At 44.2% G+C, this 26,554-nt stretch overlaps 1 protein-coding gene across 5 annotated transcripts in view; it reads right to left on the bottom strand.

Annotated features, from left to right (window-relative positions):
* LOC111845719 (A-kinase anchor protein 13-like) overlaps positions 1–26,040 on the bottom strand; it is an 84,171-nt gene extending 58,131 nt beyond the window's left edge. For all 5 annotated transcript variants that reach the window (XM_072698400.1, XM_072698401.1, XM_072698399.1 and 2 more), the window contains exons 1-3: positions 25,781–26,040; positions 18,471–18,531; positions 3,536–3,579 (exon numbers count right to left, since the gene is read on the bottom strand). In XM_072698400.1, coding sequence (XP_072554501.1) covers positions 3,536–3,568 — 33 coding nt within the window. In that variant the 5' untranslated portion in view covers positions 3,569–3,579; positions 18,471–18,531; positions 25,781–26,040. The remainder of the gene's footprint in view (positions 1–3,535; positions 3,580–18,470; positions 18,532–25,780) is intronic.
* Between the last annotated feature and the right edge of the window lie 514 nt (positions 26,041–26,554).

A 26,554-nucleotide genomic window follows, 5' to 3' on the forward strand; every position in this document is an offset into this window, starting at 1 on the left:
CAATAAGGAGACATGGTAAGTACAGGGAACTGAAAGCGGAAAAGCCTCCTTCATCACAACACGACTGTAAAGGAGCAGATTGGAAGGCTTCACTTGGCTGCAAGGAGAATCCAGCAGACTATTTTAGTGAGACCCGAGGACAAGCTATCCGGGGGGGGGGGGGGGGTGATAAGGGGCTGAGATTCCTGTGAAAGGCTGCAGACGTAACAGCGGAACGTCAGTCACGCGGTGCGGGCCTGGCTGAGGACAGATAAGCAGGGCTGGGGGGTGGGATCAGGGGGACAGGCTGCTTAATACCAATTGTTATGGAACCAGCAGCAGCCCCCAGTTCTTTCTAATGCGCAGCTTAACGTTTTGGCACTTTCCATAATATCCTTCTCATCCTATATTCATACATCTGATATCTGAATGCTAGTAAGTCTATAGCTTAAAACACAGAAGATATACATAGATATATAGTCTGCAGCAGACCTGCACAATCTGCGACGTTAACATCAACATCGCATCTTACGCGCATGCCATTTTCACATCCCGAGGAACATGATAGTCTGCTGGGCTCAGACCAAACATCTCGCAAGCTTTGCAAATTTAATGACCGTTTCTTTTCAAGATTACCTCGTATATGTGGGGGAAAAAAGTTTACTGCCGCTGCTTTTGCACGAGCTCTGCATGCGCTCTCCGAGAGACAGTCATAATCATTTTCGTCCTTGCTGTGACTCACTCATATACCATGTGGCGCGTTTGTGAGAAAATAAACGAAAATGAGTGAGAAGGACAAAGGTGAACAAGAACTGATCACCATAAGACATTCACCTTGCAGTGTGGGAATATTTTGTATTCCACAGAGACAACATTGAGAAAAAGCAAATGATTTGTCAGCACAGCTTGCGGAAATACCGCCAACTTATTGAAAGACTGTACTGGCACGGGATAACAAGTTCTATTTGACTGTAATTTATTTGGGGTAAATTTGCAAATAGAAAACATAAAAGCGTCACAGAGTTTAAACCCAGCATAGTTAGCACCGTGGGGACACCCTGCGGCAGGGAGACCCCAGAAGATCCAAATCCACGAATGACACGGCACAGGGGATCCCCTAACTCGAGCATGAGAGAACACGACCAGAAACTATTCATAACACTCATCAATGAAACATGAAAGTTATTTCGGAGCGGCTGGCTGGTCCTTTCAGATACATTAAAACAAAGAAACTAAATTCGTCGTCTCGGGGGTCAGAGGTCGATGAGTTTCCGGAACAGAGCAGTCAATGGCCCACAGCCAGTGCTCCGGGTTCTCCAGAGAAACACCATCCCAAGCTCTCTGTGCTTCAGCAGGCCATGCTTGCACACCTGCTGAGCAGTTAAAGTACTGACAGCAAGACAGGGGCAGTCCACCCCGTGAGGGAAGGAATGGTTCCGCAACCGCTCTCACAGCAGATCAGGTGACTGCTTCTAGGTTGCCATGGAAATGTGGCATGCCCCATGACAGGTAGGGCTGGGCAATCAATTGAAAATTAATCAAAACCAACTTTCAGAACCTTTAACTGAGGTAATCATGTTGGTTATTTCATTTTTTTAAACGTGTTAATACTTAAAAAAAAAAATTAAAAATCTGTTAATATTTTCCCCAGTGTGTTCATGTACTGTACTGTCCCTTTAAAAACATACTACTACGTGTGCTGTCACGTGACTCCGCCCCGTCCATCTGTGACATGGAAGCAGCATGGAGGTGAACGCAAACACTCGAGCAGCTTGTACCAAAGAAAAATGCCGCGTCTGTCGTTTGGACACATTGCGGTATTAGTGAAGATGAACCGAAACAAAAAGAGGTCAAATGTAAACCCTGCGGGAAAAAGTTTTACCTACCAAAGGTAACACCACCAATCAGTTTCAACACTAGCAATATTTAAAATAGTGGAAACCACGTATAGTGATCAGGGTTATAGTGATCAACAGCTTATATGGATCAAAATAAACAAATACTGATTACGTAATTCGCTTATAGTAATCAAGTAGTCAGTGTCTTTTTATACATGACAACATATGGAAAAAAAAATATTACAGTAATTCTTGTTTTTTTTTTTTTACTTGCCGACTTCACTTTGCGGTAACCCATCTGCTTCTGGCTAGCTACTGTAGGCTAATGCTGCGTGCACAGAAAACATGACGGGAAAAAGACTCATCAAAGTTTATAAACTGCCAAAAACAAGTCAACGAGATGCAGCAGCAAAACTACAATAAGCTATATTTTACATACAGTACTGTATTATAGCGTATTTGTATTATACACAGTTCAGTAATTTAATTTGCACAGTACTATCATTTGAAAAGCATTTGAAACAGCTGTACTGTATTTTGAAATAGTTAATAAGATTCAGTACATAGTAATGCTGTCCGTTTTATTACCTTATATTCATGTAATAAATGTACAAATGTCAATTAGATAGTATTCTGCCTGAGACATAAAGAAGAAACAAAAAACTCGGTTATAATAATCATCCGCTTTTGGTGATCAAGTTCACCCACAGAGATGTGACCAATATAAATGATTTATTTGGTTAGCATGAAATGTAAACTATTTATTTTCTAGTTTTTAAGGGAATTTGCTTTTGACATTATATCTAAAATGTGACCCTTTTCATGAGACATTTTCATTTCAAGTGATTTGTGCTTTGATTTCAATTTTTTTAAATAATCAATAAATAACCATAAAATGCTTCATCTGTGTGTGTTTCCTTCAAATATTTTAAAATGATAAAGATATATAGTCTTTCATTAGAAAAAATATCCCAGCATATTTACAGTACAAACCTTGTCAATGAAATATGAGGACAAAATAACAAACAAAAAAAACAAAAACAAAATAATTGTTCATTAATTGTAATCGAGGTAAAATGTTCAATGAATCACGATATTGATTTGAGGTCATATCACCCAGCCCTAGTGACAGGTGTGTAACAGCGATGTGTAAGGCCCGGTAACAGCAGAGAACCGCGAGCATCATCGCTGTGTAAGGCCCGGTAACAACAGAGAGGGCACAGGACCACGAGCATCATTGCTGTGCTAATATGACTGCCAAGGGGTCTCTCTCAACCTATTAAAAATGCAGATATGAGGGACCCTGCAGTTAGGCCAATGACTTTACAGGACTGCCCTCTCCCTGCCAATACTGCGTGAGGGCCTTGGGAGGAGGGGGGATGCAGTATAAGAAGTCATCACTGGACAGGGTGCAGCATAATGGTCTGTATAAATATACATGACAAGGTTAAACACCAACGCACAGCATCAAGACCCCTGGCCTGCTGGGATACAAGGCAGACTAAAAATATACAGCATCAGCAAAAACAAGATTTCTATCAAATCATATTTGACAGCAGCCATTAGAAAATACATTTCAAAGGTCCCTCATATTTATGTGGGCATGCACCCAGAAAACAGTCTGCAGCATACAGGTTCCAATTCACACAGTGGGTCCAGCTACATTCACGTGGCATGCCCTATATCCCAGGCCAACCAATAAGAAACGTAATACTTACACACAACGGGGCTTGCTGTGGATTAAGTTTCATGACACTGGACACTAAAGGGGAAAAAACAAGGAGGGGGGAAAGAGATTAGTCACATTGCAAAAGCAAACAGATAAATACTAAGACCTGACAGCACTTTACGAGGGGGGTCACTCTACGCCTTATGGGATTTTAATTTTTTTTCCCCCAAATTGCTTAACTGGAGCATTCAGAGAGTGTAACCCAAACAGGCAAGGCTGTGGTCAGCTAGGCATCAGGGGCGTCCAGGCGCATGCCTGATGAAAAGTAACAGATCCTGTGGGTCATTATTTATTCACTGCCCCCTATGCAACCGCCCGAGGTCAGCGTCCTACCAGACAGAGACACTGCAGAGCAAAACAGTCAAGAGGCATACATTAACATAGAGATACATAATGAATCAAATTAACATATCAGTATTTCGTAACAATTAATATATGATACCAGCATTAGTCTAATGTGCAGATCTTGGCTGATATTGCCAATTGATATTTAAACTTAATCAATATTCAAAGTTAACAGTACCAGAGCTAAAGACATAACTACTAAAATAATGGAGATGACTGCATTGGACAATCAGGTCGGGGAATTTCATTGGCTCATTCCCCTCTTAGAAGACGCCCCAAATTACTGACCTTTGACAAGTTTATAAGTCATTATTAAGTCTGTCCAGCAGATCAATCTTTAATTTTCCATAGAATAAAAAATGACAAAGTCAGTACACTAATCTGCACTGGCAAGTTCAGACGTTTCACCACAGGTGACCCCCCCCCCCCCGCTCCCCCCAGGTAGTATTATTGCTACTGGCAATATTAGAAAAAAATATTGGTTACCAGTGTTGGAACTTTAAACCCCCAAACCATGCATATGGGTAAAAACAAGGAAGTAGCTTGAAATACTGTGTGCATCTGTGTCGGTGATGGCTGTCTTTTAGGCACACGGCCAGCAGGGCAGCGACACCATGACTGCTAGTGAGGTCTTTTCTGAACACTCCTGTCAGCCCCTCTGGTGTCACAATAGTCATTTTGCATTCAACGCTGGGTTTATGTTACCACCTGTACAGTAACTAGAGTACAACAGAAAGCTCATTTACCAGTCATGTAGAAATAACATTTAAGCTGTAGTTTAAAGTACAGCAGATGTGACTAGATCCTCATGTAAGCTAAACCACATACAAGTGACTTAAAGAAAAAACAACTGATTTTACAATCGAGAAATAAGGCATAAACTATTGTTAATTAAATAAATATTTTTTGAAGCTTTAATATCCATGCGCAATGATGTTCACATGCATAATATGCTGACTGTTGTCAATTTCACCCCAGTATCAGCAGTGTGTTCCAATTCCTGTGGTCACTCCCTCATAACCCTGAAACTGCCAGGTACCCCCTGTCTTTCTGGCACCCTTCCTTCACACTACACCTGCCCAAACTCCCCTCTGGAGTGCACGCTGCCTCCCTCAGGTCATACATTTTCATGCAGGAGTGAGCAGCTTGTGAGTCACAGCCCGCCTCAGAGGGGACGCTGGTGTAGGTCAACAAACCCCAGGAAGTCAAACGGAACCTGTCCTGCCGTCACGCGGCCACCCTCATCGATTAGGCCGTCCGTCCGGTCAGAGTCCACCGTGAGCACACGGCGTCTCTAAAAGACCCAGGTGCTGGGAGGACAAGGAGCAGAAGATTCCATCTGATCCAAATCATCTAAATTTCCTGTTTGGGTCGTCCTGGATCTGTGTTGCCCATTTGGACCCAACAGAACAGTAATCAGGAAATCCCCGTTAGAATTACACAGCATCGCCACAATAACTTTATGATTTAATTACTCCTTCCCAGTGCTCCTCATAACAGTGACATTCCAACATGATTACAAACATACAGGAACCAAGCTCTTAGTCAGGTGCCAAAGGGCAGCTCTATCAGTCAGCTCAGTCTGCCTCCAGCAACGGATCCCTTTTAGCTAAATCTCCAGCGAAGCTCAGAGCCTCTTCCTGTTTGTGATGTGGCGAGCAGGAAGCAGGCTAAATGGCTCGCAGGGAAAAGGGTTAGGCGACATTGTCTTCTGGTCACTTCATGCTATTATGTGGTCAAAAAAAACCCTACGAGGGCCAGACAGGCGAGTAGGACAGCTGGGTCTGAAGCCGCTCGCTTATGTGACCCAGACTGAGTGCTGGGTGACTGTGACTGTGAAGCCGCTCGCTTATGTGAGCCAGACTGAGTGCCTGCAGCTGGGTGACTGACCGCCAGGGCTCGACGCAACGATGACCAAATTTTACCCGGTCCAGACCCAGTTTGATGTTACACAGAGCGCTTCCTGACTGCGGCAAATGGAAGGAAAGAGGCCTGTTACGCTTCGGGCATAAAGCTGCATGTCGTCCGGCACAGACCACATGCTACAAAGACTGAAAGCCAGAAAGATCCGGGTCAGCACAGGCACTGCACCCGCAAATACAAGAGGGTCTCTGCGTGGTCAGGGCTGCCAGATCCCACGGCTTTGTGCGGGGGGGGGATGCCTCTGCCTATTCTTTAGCCAGGCTGAAACCCTACACCACGCATGTGATTGGCCAACTCGCTGGCCCGTGAACCTACGAAAGCCTGGCATTTAAAAAGCAACCAAGGTGCAGAGTCTGTGCCTTTAGCAAACGAGAAGAGCTGGGTGTGGCTGCACGGAATGGCCTCCTTAATGTGCACAGCCTCCGTTACAATGAGGCTGGACAAGAGATACAGGAGAATCAGCTGCTTCTGATGATACCCCCAGGGCCCCTGAACATGGGCAGAGCTCACCTCCCTGCCACTGGCTCGGCCTGGACACCCCCTGCCCCAGTTTCCCTGATTGGCTGGAATCCCAGAGAGGCGCCACTGAAGCGTCTGTCTCATTTCCAATGGAGCATCATCACCCTGCCGGGATACTGCAGCCCGCCTCCCTGCAGCTGTAACGCGGCTGGGCCCTGGAGCGAACCGCTCCGGAATGGACTGAGGTAGCAGCCGGCCGGCTCAGGTGGCCGCAATGACCGCGTGGGGGCGATACCCTGCTCTCAGCTCCGGGAAGCCGACAGGGGCACCGCTAATAGGCTGCACCAAGAAACACTGCTGGCTGAGGGATGTGGCTCAGAGAATAATAAAAAAAAAGGTTTGTATACATAAATGTGCCACTGCAGGAAAGGGGAGGTGTCAAAGCAAAGAACACGCTGATAGCATCTCACAGGGATGAAAGCGATTTCAAAATATGAGCCACACCGCAATATTGCTCTCGGGTGACACGGTACACGCTCTCCAATCAGATGGAGCTGCGTGCCAGGAAATTCAATGCGGTGACTCAATTATCCATCTACGGCTGTTTAAAATATGCAGGAAACCACCTCGATCTGCAGGGCATCAACACAAAGCAGCAAAGCCGATTATGTATGAAGAAGAAGAAAAGTATTATTATTTTCTTACTATATCATTCTTAACCATATTATTAATACCACACCAACAAGGACAATATCAATAATAAGATTAATAGTTATTTCACTAAATAAACTATTTATAAAATAACTTACACAACAAAGATTTAGCACCAACTTTTAAAACAACAAATTCTCTGTAACACTTCCTGTGTACCAAGGATGTACTGAATACACATGTAGTAACACTGAACTAAGTCAGACTGGGCTGGATAAGACCAAAAAAAGTGTTTAAATTTCATTGCCCGCATGCCAGCAATAATCAGGGCACATTACGCACAACCAGGAAATAACAAACCCAGCTTTTGATTGGAGGCCGTCTCTAGGTCACGTGACAGGGGTGTGTCCAGTCAGCATACACTTTCCAGGAGCCATGCTGTGTTGCAGTTACTCTGGCCAGGATGGCAATTATGTTGTTTGGGGAGTGCCAGCCAACCGCCCACCACGCCCAGCCCACCCCTCCCTCATACAACCCCCCCCCCCCCCCCCCCCGAGCTCTGGGCTGGCAGGGACAGCTCACCCACCGGCGTTTCTACCAAGCCTCAGTATCAGCCTGTCCTGTTCAAGCTAAACAGAGCCACCCCCACCCCACCCAGGGCTTTGGTCCAGTGACTGGGGCACAGGTCAAGGCTGCTGCAGGACTGGGCACCAACTGGGAACGGGAATAATGAGGACGGGCTTCCTGTGTTCAGCCAGGCCTCCCTCTCAGCATGGAATTAAACCTGAACAGGAAATGCAGGCACAGTCGAGGGTAATTTGCTCATTTATTGTCCATTAGGCAGCCCTATATGACACGATTAGCGTATCTGAAGTAGGCTGGGAGCGACTGAGCACCGTCCTGATTTCCCTCTCAGCCGATCGGCCTCACAGAGGGCCCGGTCCCTGACGGGTCCCGCTAGCGCCTCCATGGGGGCAAAAATATGCACAACAGGTTCCTGGAGCTCAGAGGATGGCTGCAGTGGAGAAAAACAAGGTGTAAAAGACAACAGGAAGGCCCGTTTAGGACAACAACAGGAAGGCCCGTGCTGAGAGTCTGGGAGACATCCTCAGCTGGGGGGGGGGGGGGGGGGGTCGAATTTATGTCTACATGTGGAGGCAGCAATCGCAGAAGCCCGGGCTTGGGTGGGGGGAGGAAAATTCTAAAGGTGCAAAATTAATCAGAAATTCCTCTCCCTGAAAATACGTCACACCGAGCGCCTACACGGTCCTACATGGTCACCCGGAAACGTAAAAGAAAAGCGATGAGCGTTGGTCTTTGTCCCCGTTTCTGTATCGCTTCCATATTACGTCATGCGGCGGCTCTCTGCGTGCCTGAGCAGCCATCTCAGCTGAGGCCAGCCCAGAGAGTCACGCTCAGGCCCTGAAAGGTGACGCCGCGCCAGCCAGCAAGTACGCAAAGGTGGTGACAGCGTGAGAGACGGCCGACCAAAATGCCCACAGAGGGCTTGTTTGAGAAGCAGGTTCCAGGCAAAATTAGCCAGCGACAGCCCACGTCGATCATCCGGTGTGACCACAGTGATATTTACTTGCCACATATTTGCCTGTGTCACATCTAAGCACAAAGGGACAGAGGTTAAATGCTTGCATTGTTTTGCGGGGGGAAAAAAATTGCCCCCTTGAACGATATTGAAGTGCCAGTGTTTACCCCTGGGCCTCGTGGACTGTGACTCAGCACTTTCATGATCACATGATCGAGGGAACTGTCCAGATAAGGCAGCGAGCAGTGATTCTCCCCATACCAGCACGCCCCACCCCGCATGACCGGCTCTGAAAACCCAGTCAGAACTTGGAGGAGTGCATGCAACCCAGCAGAGAGCTGGGAAAGCCTATGAGCAGTGCTGGGCCTTGCGTATCGTCCACTGGTGAGACAGCAGCCACCAGCAGCCACCAGCAGCATGCCTACTCCCAGCAGGAGCGTGTGGCCTTCCCAGTGCTCACCGGGCCCCTCTCTACGAAAGCATATTACTGACGCACTCAGCTGTGCATCCAAAACACGCCGAGGTCATAGCTGACCCCCCCCCCAGCAAGGTGGATTACGCATTAACTGAAAACTGCCTTAGCGATCTCAGTGTGGACTGTCTTGGTTGAGTAACTGTGTCATGCCGGGGGCAAGGGGAGGCGGGGTTTAAGTTTCACCGGAGATTTGTTTTAGGAGGCAGATGAAGGGGTCAGCCCTCGGCCCCTCCAACTTCACTGGGACCCTGGACACGTGCCAGAGAGAAGCAGAAGGGAGTTTCCACATTATCAGTGGCCTGTGCTCCTCACCAGCAGGGTTCCAGGAGGAGAGCCTACCGTGTCAAACCCCATTCAGGGCTAAGTCAAGCATGCCATGCTAGCTTCCGAAAAACGGGTTCCTAGGCTTTCACCAGATATACGCATACAGGTTGGAACCTCATAATTTCGAGGGGAAACCACAAACATGGCAGTGAAGCGGAGGAGAACAAAATAAACCATTCAGCAGAGGTCAAAAGGTCAGACACCTCTATCCAGGGGGCCAGACAGGTGATTCTAGAGGCTTCCGCTCTTGTTCCATTTCGATGCTGTCGACCAGGACGAGGACCCTGCCAGCAGACATGGCTCTGGAACAGGCACGGGTGACGCTGAGTGACTGCCGATCCCTCTGTATACACAGGAGACGTCAAACAGAGCGAGGTGCCTGGTGATTTGCCACAAATGCTGGGGAGCAGATTACGTAAGAAACGAGGCAGTCAGCACTAGGGTCCCAGAAACACGTCCTTTGAAGGTGAATTTCATAGGCCACCTCATCCTAAAGCAGGAGGCCTGGGTTAACGTGCAAATATGCAGGAGAGCGACCCCTACAGGTCAGCATGGGTATTTCAGGTTCAGATTATATATAGGTACTTAGCTGGTGAGCTGAATAGTGTGTGTTTGACCAGAGAAATCTGAAAACTGTATAGCCCTCCAGCACCATAACTGGGGAACCCTGCTATATAGGTTTGTCTCTCCTGAATGTTGAAAAGCCAGTGAGGACACACCAGATGTGACAATCTGAAGAATTATGACCAAGTAAGAAAAAACAAGATCTCATTTTCACAGAACACAGGCCGGTTATGGATGGTGCATATATATTGGTAACAGGGTAGTAAAATTAAATTACGCAAAGGAAAACTTACGGATATTTAAATTCAAAAGATAAACAGATTTTGGAAACAAAGCCTGTGTTAATGTGAAGCCTTTCCTGCTTCACGGCCAAGTCCATCCATCTCTGCCCACACTTGCAGAGCGTTAATTGGGGGGGTGGGGGGGCCTGAAAGGTTCTGGACCTCTATCAAACGGATTCGCGATTACGCAACAGCAGCTCTGACTTCCAGAATAAATACCACAGGCACAGATAAATTGTCCCGCAGCGATTTTTACAACCTGAAATCATTCTGAAGGAGTCCCAAAAGTTAACACCATCCAACCTGTACATGAGGGGGGGGGGGGGGGGGGGGGACACAACAGGGTTTTAAATCAGAAAGGCACAAATTAAACCGCGTAAATGAACTACAGAGGCCATTAAAATCAAGATTTTGAACCAGTTCATGGAACGAAAATGAAAACCAGAAACAATCATTATTTCGCAATGAACAAAAACAAAACCAGAAACTTTATATTTTTTAATGTTCTGGAACTTAAACATTTATTTGAAATAATAGTAACTGGTTAATAACATTCTGTGTGAGTGTGTGTATGACTGTGTGAGTGTGTGTATGACTGCGTGAGTGTGTGTATGACTGCGTGAGTGTGTGTATGACTGTGTGAGTGTGTGTATGACTGCGTGAGTGTGTGTATGACTGTGTGAGTGTGTGTATGACTGTGTGAGTGTGTGTATGACTGTGTGAGTGTGTGTGCCCTGCGGTGTGTTGGCAGCTGCCCAGGGTTGGTTCCTGCCTGCACCCGTTGTTCCCAGGATAGGCTCCAGTCCCCCCGTGACCCCGGCTGGGATTGGAGGTTATGCTGATGGATGGATGGATGGTTAATAAATAAAAGAACCAAAAAATAATGTTATCACAACAAATTTTAATATTTTCTGCTTGCAATAACTTTGGCACAGGGTTTACTTTGTCAGACTACCATCTTCCTCTGTCACTCACGTCTTCATATAGCAAATATACCGGCGGCAGGCGGTGATGTGGAGTGAAAGTGAGCGGTGCATGGCGTGTTCTCTGCCTTTGTAACCACAGAAGGTTAATATTATGCCACGTAACTATTTGATACATATTCTACAATATAAAGAGAACTAATCCTGGAAATAGCTAGCTAGCTCCAGTTGCGCAAAAATAATGCAGCCTACATAACCTATTAGCAAGCTTTCATTTCTCATTTTTGCCATCTAAACATTTCTGCTTACATGGGACGGCATCGAGAAAACCCAACGCGGCAACATTTTTCATTTGTAGTGAGCAAACATGCGGCTGACGATGTGTTTCAAATTTACTTACAGTGTAATCTGTTTTGACGATGATTAGGTCACATAAAGGCCGTTACACAGGCTGTTTCTGTAACTGGCTGTTTGTTCTTTTTACAGATGTATTCACTGTGCGGTAAGTTGCCATGTACATCACAGAAGTGGCCATATAGAATAACTTTTTATCACGGTTACAGCTAAATTGTCTATTTCTAATACTTATTTGCTTAAGCTATTGAGCTATCGTTGTAGACTATTGAGTAGCCTAAAACATTTTTTGTTGTCGTTGTTTGATAATAAACAACCTGCCATATATAACCAGTGTCTTCATTCATGGATACAGAAAAAGCCTACATGTATAAAAATTCATTTGAGTTTCACTTCACGGGTGCCTCTGTGTTCTTTGTTGTTGTTACTCGAGCACACTGCGGGTGCCGGGTCACGCCCAGTTCTGTGATTGACAAAAGCTGTAAACCAAGTGCAGCGATGGTGGATTTCAGCCTGAGGACAGTCTGGACTACAGTGCTGCTAGTTAGTGATTCAACGCATTTTTGTAATTAGCGGTAAAGTCTATGGAGTAAAATATCTATCAATAGACATTTTTATACCATCTGAAAGAAACATATGGTCACGTCACACAGCCCAACATGGAACGTTATTCACTGGTATTTCCTTTGGTTCTAACCAGTTCAGGAGTGATAATTAAAGGTGGAACACAAAACTGCAAATGTTAAAATACCGATTCTGCTCAGAACAAACTGACTGAATAAAAATCTGGTTTGAAGTCCTGGTTAAAATCAATTCATTCATCTCCACTATACATTACATTAAAATGACAGCTATAGTTCATCATTCTAGGCTACAATTGACTTCTGTCTGGTATAAAAACAGACAGGCTGAATAATTCTGTTGTGCACTGTTCTGGTCTGATGAGCTTTCATGTGCACCGCACAGCCAAACAACCCTGCGCAGTCGGAAGTATAAACATGCGCAAGAAGCAACCCCAGTTCTTCAGATTTCAAACTGAAACCCTTTAGCAAAGCTTTAGCAAACCGAAAGTAGAGGCCTCCAGCTCGGCGCCACTCCGCTGAAGACAAACCGTGCCTGTACCGGGTATGTGCTGACAGGATTCACACAGGGACAGCCACCTCAAAGTCAGCATGTGAACAAATACAGGCCAATCCGAGGCCTGTCGCATGTACGGTCCGGTGCTGATTGGCTCGCTCGGCGCAGCGGTCACCAGGCCAGGCAGAGCGAGGCAAGAATCTTTCAACAAACACTAGTTTTGCAACTAGTGGAGCCATGGAAACCTGTGCATTGGTGAGTGGCGTGGCGCAGCGTCGACCCACAGTCTGTACTTTAGCCGGAACTTAAACCGTAGCCATCCACTTCCTGCGCATCCCTGTGCTGCCTGCGGTGATGGTCGTTTGTGCCTGGTTAAAACATGAAAGCGACCACATCTGCAGCCTTTACACGAGACCGAGGTGCACAGCAGGAAGAGCATCGACTCAAAGCTCCCTTTGCCTGCTTCGTTTCCCTTGTATATGTGATTTACCACCACCGCCCCATTACAGTTCACTCAAAAAATCCAAACCGGCGCCATCCCCTGGCAGTATGGTAGAGCTAGTGGACAGTAGAGCACAGTAGGGCTGCACAAGAAATCGTGAAAATACTGCGATCTCGACTCACACATCTATGCCATCTAATTTCTAGACTACAACTGTTCTTCGGCATTGTATTATATCAGCTGAATCAAAACAAGCTCTACTTTTTTACACTACATTTCCCCCGAGTTTGAAGCATCCCATAATCGTGCATTCTCTTTAAGAGGAATCTTCCCACCACACCAGGTACCTTACTTTTGGTTCCTCGGGAAAACACCAAACGTAACAGCACTGGAAGGTGTTGATTTTCCACTGGTGTAAATACTGGCACTGGCACTGAATGACATCACAGCGTGAGGCAGCGTTTTTTGTACTGAATTCATAAAATGACTGTATATTATGGGGCTGGCCGATGCGCAGTGTTAATACCAACATCACATGATGTGCATCTGTGATTCTAACTTCGCCAGTCAGCTAGATTAAGATCAGGCTTTTTCTTACTTTCAATTCTGTATATGAACATTATAGTGCAGGAAGTTGAAGTTACATTTTTACTTTGTTATAGGAAAAAAAAAAATCATCAAGTTTTGCAATTTTAATTATTGTTCCTTTTCAAGATTATTTAGTATAAGTTTAAAAATCAGTGTAATGTTTACCTCTGCTGCTTTCGCATGAGCACTGCATGCCTTCTTCGAGACAATCATAATCATTTTCATCCTTGTTGTTTAAATCACCTCTAGATGGTTTTTGAGAAATTTATGTTGAACTCCTTTTTTTTTATATATATAAAAACCCACTTCGAACTTTTCCAATACCGTGCTGTCCTAATAAATTATGCAAAATACTTTATTTCTTTTCATGCCATCCTGATCTCTGGTTCTTCCGACCAGATCGCAGTTACAGCTTGGGTCACTTCATTTGTCCATCCATCCATCCATCCATTGTCCAACCCGCTTATCCTACTGGGTCGCGGGGCATTTGTCCATCATCATTTTTATTTATTTATTTATGTTAACCTTGTTTATCGTTGTTTTCTGAGTTCACAACTTTTTTCAAAACAGCGGTTGTATAGCGGTTCAGCGGCAGGCTATTTGCATAACCGTTCGACAAAGAAAGCACTTCAGGTCCCACCCCAAAGTACCGAAATACCCCCACTGTCACTTTTGGTTTGGCTATTTTGGCTACCTTAGCTGAATGGCCAATTGAGCATTTCCTTTCTGGCAGAAGTTGATATGCCGGTCCTGGATCAATCATATATTTGGCACAGCCGTGTTTTGTTGTGTTCCCTTTTGCAGTTTAATGAGTGAAATAAATTTTAAATTTAAGGAGTTAAATCGTTACAGAGAATCGTGATCTCAATTCCAAGCGAAAATAAAATTGCGATTCACTTTTTTTTTCAGAATGGTGCAGCCCTAGAGCACGTTACACCTTTGCATGCTCCTGGTCATTCCAGCTCAAGAGTCCCAAAGAGACCCAACTACAGCCCATTGCGGCTTCTCACAGACTCACAGGAAGGAACAGGAGGGCATGCCTGCACACACAGAGCAAACTGCCAGGCCGCCCATCCACATTGGGCTTCTGACAAATACCATCACTTCCTCAGCTGTGATGCAGGCTCTGTTATCCCATGGGCTTGCAGCTCCGAAACACTGTTCTAAGTCCAACTGCGTCAATCCATAAACGGACAGTCATTCCTCACCCCCCCCCCCCCCCCCAACCATGAAGCTCCTCACACGGTCTGGCGATTTTCACAGCATAGCCTAATCAGTAAACTTACACCATTCCATAGACATGACCTCACCTCAGAGTAATTTTCAGAGGTAGATAATTTTCTACTGGTAGCTGAAGAATCCTTCAAAATGGACTAGAGCTGGACCCCACACTAGACTACACACCCGTAACACACACATTGAGAACACATACAGTAATATTTTCATCATTAATTCTTCATTTTACTTTAGACCCTCATATGATACTATCAATAAATAATTCATGCAAGTTTACAAGTGGATTGTAATTATTAATCTATCCAGGCATCTAACTTCATAACCGTCACAAAGGGCCTGGCGTCTAGATGCTAATTGTGCTTCAACTCGACCCTATTTTAGGGCTGCGTACCAAACTTCGATACTTTTATAGCACCGATCGAATTCCATAATACTATTGAGTATTGAGAAATGCCTCGTCTCTCGGTACCAAATTTCAATACCTAGAGTAAATCTCATCCGCATCAACGAGCCAATAAGCATGCAGCATAATACTGGTGACTGAAAATGTTACACAAAAGATGTCGCAGAGGAATGCAGGAAAAACACTACGTTACAGCCAGAGACGGGGCTCACGTGTGTGGCTGACAGGTCTGAGCGTGCACAGTGGAGAACGCTGATATTAAACGTGCATTTTGCAATAGAATCTTTGAATTTGCACAGTATATTGTGTTTTATCATGAACAAACCACAAATAACTTATACCTAAACTATGTGAATAGCAGTGACTCGTATTTTACAAGTTGTCTATGAGCAGTTAATCCTTAATTGGCTTATTGGCTACTCAGCCTTGCAGGTGAAACCAAACCACATTCTGAACTGTATGCAGCGGTTCGACTTCTTAAAGAAACAGTATCTCAATAAGATGAACATTATTCCATCCAACCATCTATCCATTTTCTGAAATAGTTTGTCCTATTAAATTCTTGTGTACCAGTCAGGGTGAACTCAGATAAGAACATAAGAAATTTACAAATGAGAGGAGGCCATTCGGCCCATCAAGCTCGTTTGGGCAGAACTTAACTCATAGCTCAAAGTTGTTAAAATCTTATCTAGCTCTGATTTAAAGGAACCCAGGGTTTTAGCCTGCAGTATTTGAACAGGAAGATTATTCCATACTCAGTTTCAGTTTAAAATGTTCTCCCGCTAATTTTAGCCTACATTTCAATACAGATTAACAGATCAATGTCTGTTATTGCAAACCTGCAGGCAAACAAAAATCTATGTTTTTAAAGTATATACCTCTTGAACATATATATGCTACTTCTTTCCCAAGATTTGTGCAATTTTGTGGTTAAGTGAATATGCAGGTACCGTGAGGTGGTAGGAGAAATGCTGACAGGAAAAAAAATATATATATGTGCTGGTTTTTTTTTAAATGGGATAATGTGTAAGAACAGGCAAGCATATTGTAGCGCCGGTGAGATCTGTGCATCCCTGTATGCCTCGCGAGTGCATCCATATAGCCCTGTGTAAATCATTGTAAATAGCCCTTGCATTTTTCTTGTTGTAGTAGTTATGGTTAAGACTTTCCCGATTCAATTCAATTCAATTTTATTTATATAGCGCATTATCACAACATTACATTCTCTCAATGCGCTTTACATTTCTGCCTCATAAGGACCCCCATTGAGTAAGCCAAAGGCAACGGTGGCAAGGAAAAACTCCCTAAGAGGAAGAAACCTTGGGAGGAACCAGACCCAAAGGGGGAGCCCATCCTCCAGGGGCCGGCAGATGAGTCAAACAAACAAGATGAAATGACTAAGCTAATACAGGAGTTGAAATATATGTTACAATGTGGCATGTATGTTGCCCGTGTCTTGTGTGTACCCTGTCCAATCATGCGAGTCCTTAGCGTGTATAAATCTCCCACCGTCTGTGCACCTTATAGCTCGGCGTCTGACAACCTTGTGTTCCTGCTGTTGTTTTGGGGTTCGGTGCCCGTTGGGTGTCTGTTATAATCCTGTCAAGGACTGCAGTAAAAGGGTATTGTTCTCTCCTAAATCCTCGTCATTCGGCGTTGTTGCTGCGATGCCTCGGTCTGTTTGTATGTTTCTGTAGAAATTTTTCAACTGTTGTGAAATATAACATGCAACTCATGATTACATAATCCAATCTTTGCATTTGTGACATCTGTCCAGGGAGGGTGAAGGACCTGAAATTCGTGACAGTATTAATGCATTCATTCATTAGAATTGATGTTTCTGCTCAACTCCTCTGTGCGCATTTTTTTTGGGCTACAGATGTTTTTGTTTTGTTTTTTACCCTGCAAGCACCAGTGGGGGGATTGGACCAGAGGCTACACTGTACTACCAAAAATGTATCTGGACTGCCAAATTCGGATAGTGAACTTAAGTGAAATATCTTTTATATTATCAAACTGCTTTTTGAGTTGCAGTGTGCACAGTGTGGGGCTGCAGTGGCCTCCTTGAGTCAAGCCTGGTAGCAGAGCACACATGGCACCATGCAGACCCGGGACGAGTTGGATAAAGCACTCTGTAAATGCCAACCTGTCCACCACAGCTTCACCAATCACTGTCCGGATATGGAGAAGGAAACCGCATACAAAGGCAAACAGCAAAAGACAATATAAACGACGATGAACGTCACCAAACAAACGTGCAAAGGCCGCGACTGATTACCAGGACACAAGCGACCACTGCTTACTGTCTTTGATGAGAAGCACAGTTTGTATTGTTTAATACAGACAAAATGCAATTAAATAAAAACCAAAATAAAATATAATAAAAGTTACCCTGGAAAGATTCAGGCTAATTCATCCCACCACTGATCTGCTCTGTCTTCTAGTTTTGACTTGTTCTGCTTTAGTCACGGCTTCTTGGCAACACTGCATGCTCTCTTCCTGTATCTTGCACTTGTCTAGCACTTGTGGTGTTCAGATGTTAGCTTCTAACAATGACTCGCATAGCTCTTGCTGACTCACCCTTGTTACTGACTGGAAGCCCAGCTTAGCTGCACTCGTAACTAAATCAGCTCCTTGACAGCTGTGCCCTTCTGATGCACCATCTGCTTCAACTCACTTTGGACAAACGTGCCTGCTGAATAAATATGTGTAATATTTTCTTTAGAGATTTGCATTGAACTCAATTTCACATTTATTAGCAAACATGATTTCCGTGATCAACAGCAGTACAACTTTAAATAGTTAATTGTCTTTTGGAAGCTTCTCTATAGGTTCCATCATTCCTTGCAATTCCTTCGTGTCTGCAGCATGTGCCGAAGAGGGCCTGGCTTTGTAATAATGAAATTAGGGTCAGAGAGATGATGCAAGTTCTCATCGCATGCTGGTTACAGAAAGTTCCTTGTTCATCAAAATTCCATGCAACCTCCCAACTCTCAATGTGAAGAAAGTGCCGGATGGCATCCATCAGCTGAAGTTCGAGGACACAGTACTCCGTGAATTTTGTCTTCAAAATGATCAATAATATATGTGAAATTAATGACAGATTCCCAATGGCTTTGTTTATTATTATTATTATTATTATTATTATTATTATTACTAAAACAAAAATCCGGTCACACCAGACTCAGTTTAAGTGAACAACTGACCACAGCAGACTCAAACACAAGGTTTCAATGCATCACATTTAACAAAACTACCAATTCACAATAAAACCAGACCACTGTCCCATCATGTGGAGTCTAGGTGTAACCCATAAGATCAAACTGAAGTGTGTCTTACCAGCAGAAGAATCCACCGTCTTCTGAAAGGCTCTTATTTTCCAGCTACTCCCACATTCAACCTACAAAGACAGACAACAGAGGATTTCAGGTGTGCCGTGTCCCAGGGGGCTTGAGTGCCTGGCCGGCGCTCCGGCTACGGAAAGCCAGCAGGGCCACGGGACGGGCCAGGGAGCGACGCGACGGCACTGCTGAAGGAGCCCAGCTGACCCGTAGAGACACGACGGGGGACACGCAGAGGTCGACCCATGTGGGTGTTTCAGTGGTTGATGCCGATTTCTTTTTTTTTTTTTTTTGGAGGGGGTGGGGGGGTGGGGCCCTTGTTGCACAGGTTCACTACTGTAGGTGCTGATAAACCACACTGCAACACTGACAAAGTGAGCGCTCTGCAAGGCTGCGCACCAGTCATGCAGCCATGCGCAGCCACATGCAGCTATCACTATATCGCCAGTGTAGTGTGACTAATCACTCAATGACGAATGAAATAAAATGCGTAAACATCAGCTGATTTTTATTTTTTTTTTTGGCCAATTGATCGGTTGACCTCTAGTGACAGGAACAGCAGTGAGGGGCCTACAGGTCAATGGCCAAACAAGAGCTCCTTCCACACAGAACACAATGACATTCAAGCTACAAATACTCAGAACAGCTAACATACAGGGTACAATTCACAGCAAAGACAGCAGTGTCTACTCCACTGTAAAAATGCATTTCTGAGGGCAAAGGACAGTAGTAAATGTCACAGTGGATAACAAATTTTAAAACTGTCATGAAATATCCTTTCCTTCTCAGTACAGTTGTACTATACTTACAAGGCAGTGATTAAGAGTAGTATCCAGACACTCCCCAGGTTACAATGCCAATATTTCAACTTTACGATGGGTAAATATTTTTCACTTTCAGAACATTATTCAATAAATTACACGAGATATTCAACACTTAATTACAAAATAGGTTTTGTGTTAATGATTTTGCCCAACTGTAGGCTAATGTAAGTGTTCTAAACATGAACAAGGAACCTACAGGCTCGGCTGTGATGTTTGTTAGGTTAGGTGTACTGTATTAAAATGCATTTTCGCCTTACAATAAGTGTGTCGGAACGTAACCTCATCGTAACCTGGGGAGAGGCTGTATGTTTTATACTGGACTAACCTGAGAAGTTTGAAAATATAAAATGCCTATCCATATTTATCCATAGGGGCAAATAAAAGATACTTTAGCAAAGGCCCACATAACCCATGATGACCTTATGTTGATCTTTTATGTGTATGCTGATTAGTTTCTTCTACAGTTCAGTTTAGTTTCAGTTTATCTGAACCAACACACACCCTGCAGTCATTCTCTCCAATACAGGTCATACACGGTGCTAAATCAGGGCCAATAGTTTTGTTAATTTGAAAAAAATAACTGAAATTGAAAGTTCAAGATTTTGATGCTCAACTTAAAAAAAAAACACAACAATGTATTCAAACTAAAAAACAAGTTATTTTTTCAGGTCCTATTTTTTCAGTTGCAATTTTTTTGTTTTCAGATTCAGATCCTATTTTTTACAAAATCAAATATTTTTTTTGATTTCAGATCTTTTTCACATTCTGATCTCTTTGTGCTTTCAGATCATATTTTTTTCAGTCTCAGACCTTTGGCACTGATTTAGCTGAGGGGCGTGGTATCAGATACGGGGGCGTGACACCAGATAAGGAGGCGTGACATCAGATAAGGGGGCGTGGTATCAGATAAGGGGGCGTGGCATCAGCTAAGAGGGAGCGTGGCATCAGCTAAGAGGGAGCGTGGTATCAGATAAGAGGGGCATGGTATCAGATAAGAGGGGCATGGTATCAGATCAGGGGGCGTGGCATCAGCTAAGATGGGGCGTGGCATCAGCTAATATGGGGCGTGGCATCAGATAAGAGGGGCATGGTATCAGATCAAGGGGCGTGGCATCAGCTAAGAAGGACGTGGTATCAGATAAGGGGGCGTGGCATCAGCTAAGAGAGGCGTGGTATCAGATAACGGGGCGTGGCATCAGCTAAGAGGGGCTTGGTATCAGCTAAGAGAGGCGTGGCATCAGCTAAGAGGGGCGTGGTATCAGATAACAGGGCGTGGCATCAGCTAAGAGGGGCGTGGTATCAGATAACGGGGCGTGGCATCAGCTAAGAGAGGCGTGGTATCAGATAACGGGGCGTGGCATCAGCTAAGAGGGGCTTGGTATCAGCTAAGAGAGGCGTGGCATCAGCTAAGAGGGGCGTGGTATCAGATAAGGGGCGTGGCATCAGCTAAGAGGGGCGTGGAATAATGAGGTTGAGGTTGAGAACCTTCATCATTGCCTTCGGTATCAACTTGAGCTAGATCAGAAATATCAAAGCCACAACCATATATGGTATTTCGTTCATTAACACGTACAATCCGTAATAGTGACATCCATAAATCTAAACACTATTTGCACATTTAATAGTTCTTTTAGTTTTCAACTGTCGAATAGCCATTCAGTGCGATCAGAATCGGGTGCGTCTACCGAATAACAACAGTATATTTTGCCGATGCTCCCCTTTTGCCAACTTCGATTAACCGGTTGGCCACCAATGAAATAAGGTAGTACACATTAATCATCTCGCGATCTACCTGGAAAAACGCCAACGGGTTAGGCACCCCTGCGTTAGACTCACTTCAGCACCGAAACTCATCTGTGGTAGGAAGATGCCGGACCCATTCAGTTGCTAATGTACACTCAGTGACTAAAAAAGTTAAGCACCCAGACAGATCACTGGAAATCTGCATGCGGTAAAAGGTCATGTGACTGTATTGCAATGATTATAATAACAGATCAAACGGACAACATAGTTGGCAGTATGGGCACACTGCTGGGCACAATGCTCATACTCCACACCATGATGCCAGGAGTAATGGCATTGTGTCTCTCCACAACATTGGCAGGATTGGTCCACTCCCCTCGGCGCCACCATACGCACACGACCAGCATCCATGGTAATCAAGAACTGAGATTCATGACTGAACATGGTACGATGCCACTCATCATCAGTCCATGCAGCCGTCTCTACGCTGGTGTTCACGGCAGCCTACACGTGGGACGGTGAATCTGGAGTCTGGCTGATGCCAGGTGACGAGACACGGTGTGGGATTACACAGGACATTGTAGAGAGTCCAATGTCGGTGTCCGGATGGCAGGCGCAGACATCATGGGGTTCTGTAATGCTTGGCACATAATACGACGATCCTCCCTTGGTGTGTCTTGGTCAACTGGAACCTTCACCACGTGTGTGGGTGCCCTCACGTGCCCATTGGTTCCAACATCAGGCGACTGTGACATCTGCATGCCCCAAATGCTGGGCAATTGCCAACAGTATTTCCTGTCACCACTACGTTTTCTAGATCTACATATTAATGAACGAAAGATACCATATATGGTTGTCGACTTGGTAGTTCATATCTAGTGCAAGTTGATACCGAAGGCAATGACGAAGGTCCTCAGCCTGTTTTGTTACTCATTATTCCAAGCCCCTCTTAGCTGATACCACGCCCCTCTTAGCTGATACCACGCCCCTCTTAGCTGATACCACGCCCCTCTTAGCTGATGCCACGCCCCTCTTAGCTGAGGCCACGCCCCCCAGCAAAATCAGTGCTAAAGGTCTGAAACCGAAAAATTAGATTTGAAACTAAAAAAAATTTAATTGAAAACAAAAATTGCAAATGAAAAAAATAAAACATCAAATATCAAAATATGTGAAAGTGAAAAATGAAAAAAAAATAATAAATCCAGAACTGAATCAAAGTTATTGTGCAACCAAAAGCAAATTCAAGAATTTTTAGGTTGATTGCATTGTTGTGGTTTTTATAGATCGACATTAAAACCTGAATTTTTTTTTCTCAAATTAACAGAACTGTTGGCCCTGATTTAGCACCATAGTCGTACAGGTTGTGTCTAAGAGTTCCATCATTACAACACTGCCTCTGCTTAGCCTTTACTTCACCAGAGTCACCATGACCAAAACATGCAGCCTTCTTAACTTCCAGTCTATCCCAAACATCTGCGAGGAAGGCACAATCACGGTGCGAGGCCTTTGTTTTAAAAGAAAACGTGTGATTTTCCCACAATGCCGTCTGGACAATTTCAGCAGAGGAAGTTGCTGGGCAGGAGGAGTATTCTCAGCAAGCATTGGGAGAGCCACGCGAGAGGGAAAACGGCGTCAAACCGGAAAAACAGGAATGTACGAAGTGGTTACAATGGGCTTTCAAAACGAGAAGACCACGAGTGTATTATAAACAGCGGCAGACATTAGGAATGAGACGGGGAACTGGGAAACACACCTTCAACCAGTGTGGAGAGAATCCTAATAACAAAAACCACCTCATAATCTACTCTTAGCAGGGAGCAGACGTCCACAGATTCCAACCTAATTACTGCAGCTCTGAGTAGATACGAATAGCTATAAATGACCACATTGCGAGAGCCCCAACATTAATACTACATGCTGTTGTAGTCTTTAAAAACAGATCATGACTAAATTGAAATCGAAGACAGATCTGAGGTTTGAGCCATTGTTCTTACAAAAAATGTTTTACTCATTTCATCCTTTTTAGACATAAATTATCTAGAACTTAAGTTTGTCTTTATTTATAAATTATACTCCAGAAACCCAAAGCATTCATGTCCTTTGTGTTACATTACCACCAACAGTACCATATTTTTACATGTAACGGTTGAGTTTTGCACTCAGGAGTGACTGACGAGTAACTATTGAGCAATAATTAACCAAGACTTCAGCTGTACTTTTGTAGACATCGGTGGGCTGATCAGTTCCGGCAGGAGCGTGAACTCATTGCAAAACACAGCTGTCCTCGCATGCTTCGAGCAGAAGGTCGGTCAGCTAACACCGCGATCTGAATTTGCAAGAAATCTTCAAAGCTGAACGTGTGCGATCGTGGTCATTCTTGGGATTGTTACTAAGGCGGGCAGTAAATCTAGGACCAAGACCTACAGCATGACAGTTAGGTGGTTGTGTAAAAACGGCGCCCTGGGAGATGAAGCACAGCTGTGGTGGGAGGGAAATGGGAGAAGCACCGGAATGTTCCACACACTATGCTGCTCTCCTCAATCAGCAGATGGGAACAAAGGTCAAGCTAGCTATCGCAGTAGTGACCACCTTATTCAAGACTCCAAAAATCACTCATTACAAGTGTGGAACTAAAAAAAAAAATCATCATTTGTGACAGATATTACATTATACTTTTAAAACACCACTTACATCAAAGCTTACATTTCAAGCCCAACAACTTGTTGATCTTGATTTGTTCAGAATTACTCACTAATCCCTAATCTCTTCAATGTTCTCTTGGTAATCAGCTCTCCAGTATTCTTCACCAAAACCCCAGAATCTCCGCTTCATTAACACTCAGAATTCATACCTGGTAACTCATCTCTCCATATCTGGGGTTCATCATTCTACTACAGCAGCTAAGTCTCCTCCATCCTCAAACTCCAGGATCAGTCTGCAGACTTCAATAGAATTGACCATCAGATCCTTCTCTCATTGCTATGATGGAAATTAGAGCTAGAGTTTTTCGCTTTGCCAACAGATCTATCTATCTGAATCAGCACATACCTGGCAAACATCTCAGCCTTGATGACTAACCACCATTCAGGACTGAACCCATCAAAGCCAGAAGTACTTATCCTCCCTGCCTGTGCCTCACTACTAACATGGTGACACTCAAAAGGGTCACGATGTCAAAGCAGCAAAAACTTCTGCATGGAGAAACTCAGCCTCTCCCAGTAAATACTATCCGTAATGTTCTATCTGTAATCAAACAGCGTCTGTCCTGAGATCCTGCAGGTTTCTCCTCTATGACCTCTCTCTGAGTGATTACTTGTGATGTGAAGTTCAGTCATACAAAAGAGCTGAGAAGAATGATGCTGTTTCCCTGTCTCCTGTGGATGAAACTGACAATCCATCCATTGTCCTCTTGCGAAACCTTAGTCCAAAGCATTTTTTTTTAAACCATTTGCCTTTTTGAAACGTACACTGCCATCACGTTGTGCCGTAAGTACGGTTTTGAGAACTAGCAATTCTGAAAGGCCACCTGAAAGCATCAAAACGTCTTTCAAAACAAATTTCGTCGCCATGACTACCTTACAAAAGCACCTCGCTGTTTCCCCACTGCTGCCAACCTCCACTGTAGTTTCGTAAAACTTCCTTCATGTCACATCAACAGATGGCACAGGAATATTCATTGGGGGGCAAAAAATAGGGACGTACCAGATCCACAGCCTTTAGAGACACAAACTCAAGACCACATATATCAGAACGCCACCGGAAATCAAAGATAAGCAGCACAACCAGTTGTAAAGTGAGTGTCAGTCCTTGACAACATGTATATTGCTGATACAGTGAATTTCATATTCTCAAAACTTCCAGAGTGACACAATTTTATTGGATGGGCTCCACCGAAGATGTCATACTGGTAACAAAATTAGTTTCACACAGAAGAGAAGATGTGGTTTTTATAGAATGGAAGAAGTGTTAACTTCCTAAAATAAATTTTCAGTTTCACCACTCAAAAAGAGATTTGTTGTGATGGTGTGTAGACTTGATTTCAGACACAACCAACCACCCACCAACCCACAGACACGGTTGAGAAGGAAGTATGTTTAGTGGCAATAAGTGACACAAACATAATTTTTCACAAAACAGACTAAAGATCTTATTTTTGTCAATAATTAAGCTTAATCGCTTGTTATTGACTGTTTAAAGTCACCCATATTCACCATCATCATAATCGTCATATAAATCTGAGTCAAGTTCATTTTGTCAAAGGTCACTGGACAGGACCCAGATCGGCTGAGATTTGGCACAGTAATGCCCAGTGCTACACTGTCATCCCGGAACCCCAAACCCGACTACAACACCGTGAAACTGACATGTAATTTGAAGCAGCATATTACAAATTTATTAACGAAGAACATCATTGATTTATATGCATGTTATAACGGACCGCTGAGTATCTAGAATACCTGATACAAGACATAACATGGACAGACTACCAGTAAAGTAGAGAACGACTGACATGTCAACACAACTCTAATGATCACAATTTTACTGGCATTTTTACTGGCACACTCCCAATTGAAAGAAACCCGCCGTTTGCAATGCAACTTTATGAACTTGTAACCATTAAAAAAAACGTTCCCTGATCATCGCTGTACTCCCGTTCTTGCGCTGCGCGTAGGAAACCTCTAAAGGCTGCCTGATCGAAGCGTGTGCGCCCCCGTACAGCTCGTCCTCTTCCGTGCCTTACCTTTAAATGAGGGTTGATCAAAGCGTGCGCTCCCCAGTACAATTCATACTCTTCCGTGCCCGGTGACAGTTCAACAAGTGGAAACCAACATTGCCTCAAAGTAATGTTTGTTCCCAGTCATCCCCTCAAATGTCCAGGACTTGTCCACTGTTAATATCGCCCAAATCTTACACTTCACCAGCAAATATAAGTACACCGGGACCTTCTTTACTGGTTCCTGATGTAACACCGAACGCAAACTTCTTTCTCTCCCTGGTAATTCAGGGAGCGCGTCTAAGTGGGCGGGACTTACGTAGCGATACCCAGCGCTGGTTGGAAGAGGTCCGAGGAACGACTTTTTATCATTGGCTCAAACAGCCGTCGTTCTTTATCGATTCCCATAATTCAAGAGCGTTTTGCGGATTTGCGCATCAGCAAGCGCATTTACAGTCAAGTGTGTTAAGAATTATGGATAACAGTTTGCTTTATAATCTTATGTAAATGGCCATTGACCTGCCAATAACGACCGACCGATCTGTTACAGTATTTTTTCTTGTTACTTTTCTGCAATATAAATGTTTATCATGCACAACAGATTCCTGTGGGAAAAAAACTGCAAATCAGTGCCTCGGGCGACGGTTTGGTGTTATGTATGACTACAAAGTCAGTGGTAGTTTTTAATGTGAAATTATTTATCAAGATATTAAAATTAATTAAATTAAAGAAACAACATGCAACATTTTCAAACCAAAAGACACTGAATGTGAAATTTGTGCTGTATATCGAGTTTCTACT

The sequence above is a fragment of the Paramormyrops kingsleyae genome, chromosome 13, assembly GCF_048594095.1.
Source record: "Paramormyrops kingsleyae isolate MSU_618 chromosome 13, PKINGS_0.4, whole genome shotgun sequence".
Lineage (NCBI taxonomy): Eukaryota > Metazoa > Chordata > Actinopteri > Osteoglossiformes > Mormyridae > Paramormyrops > Paramormyrops kingsleyae.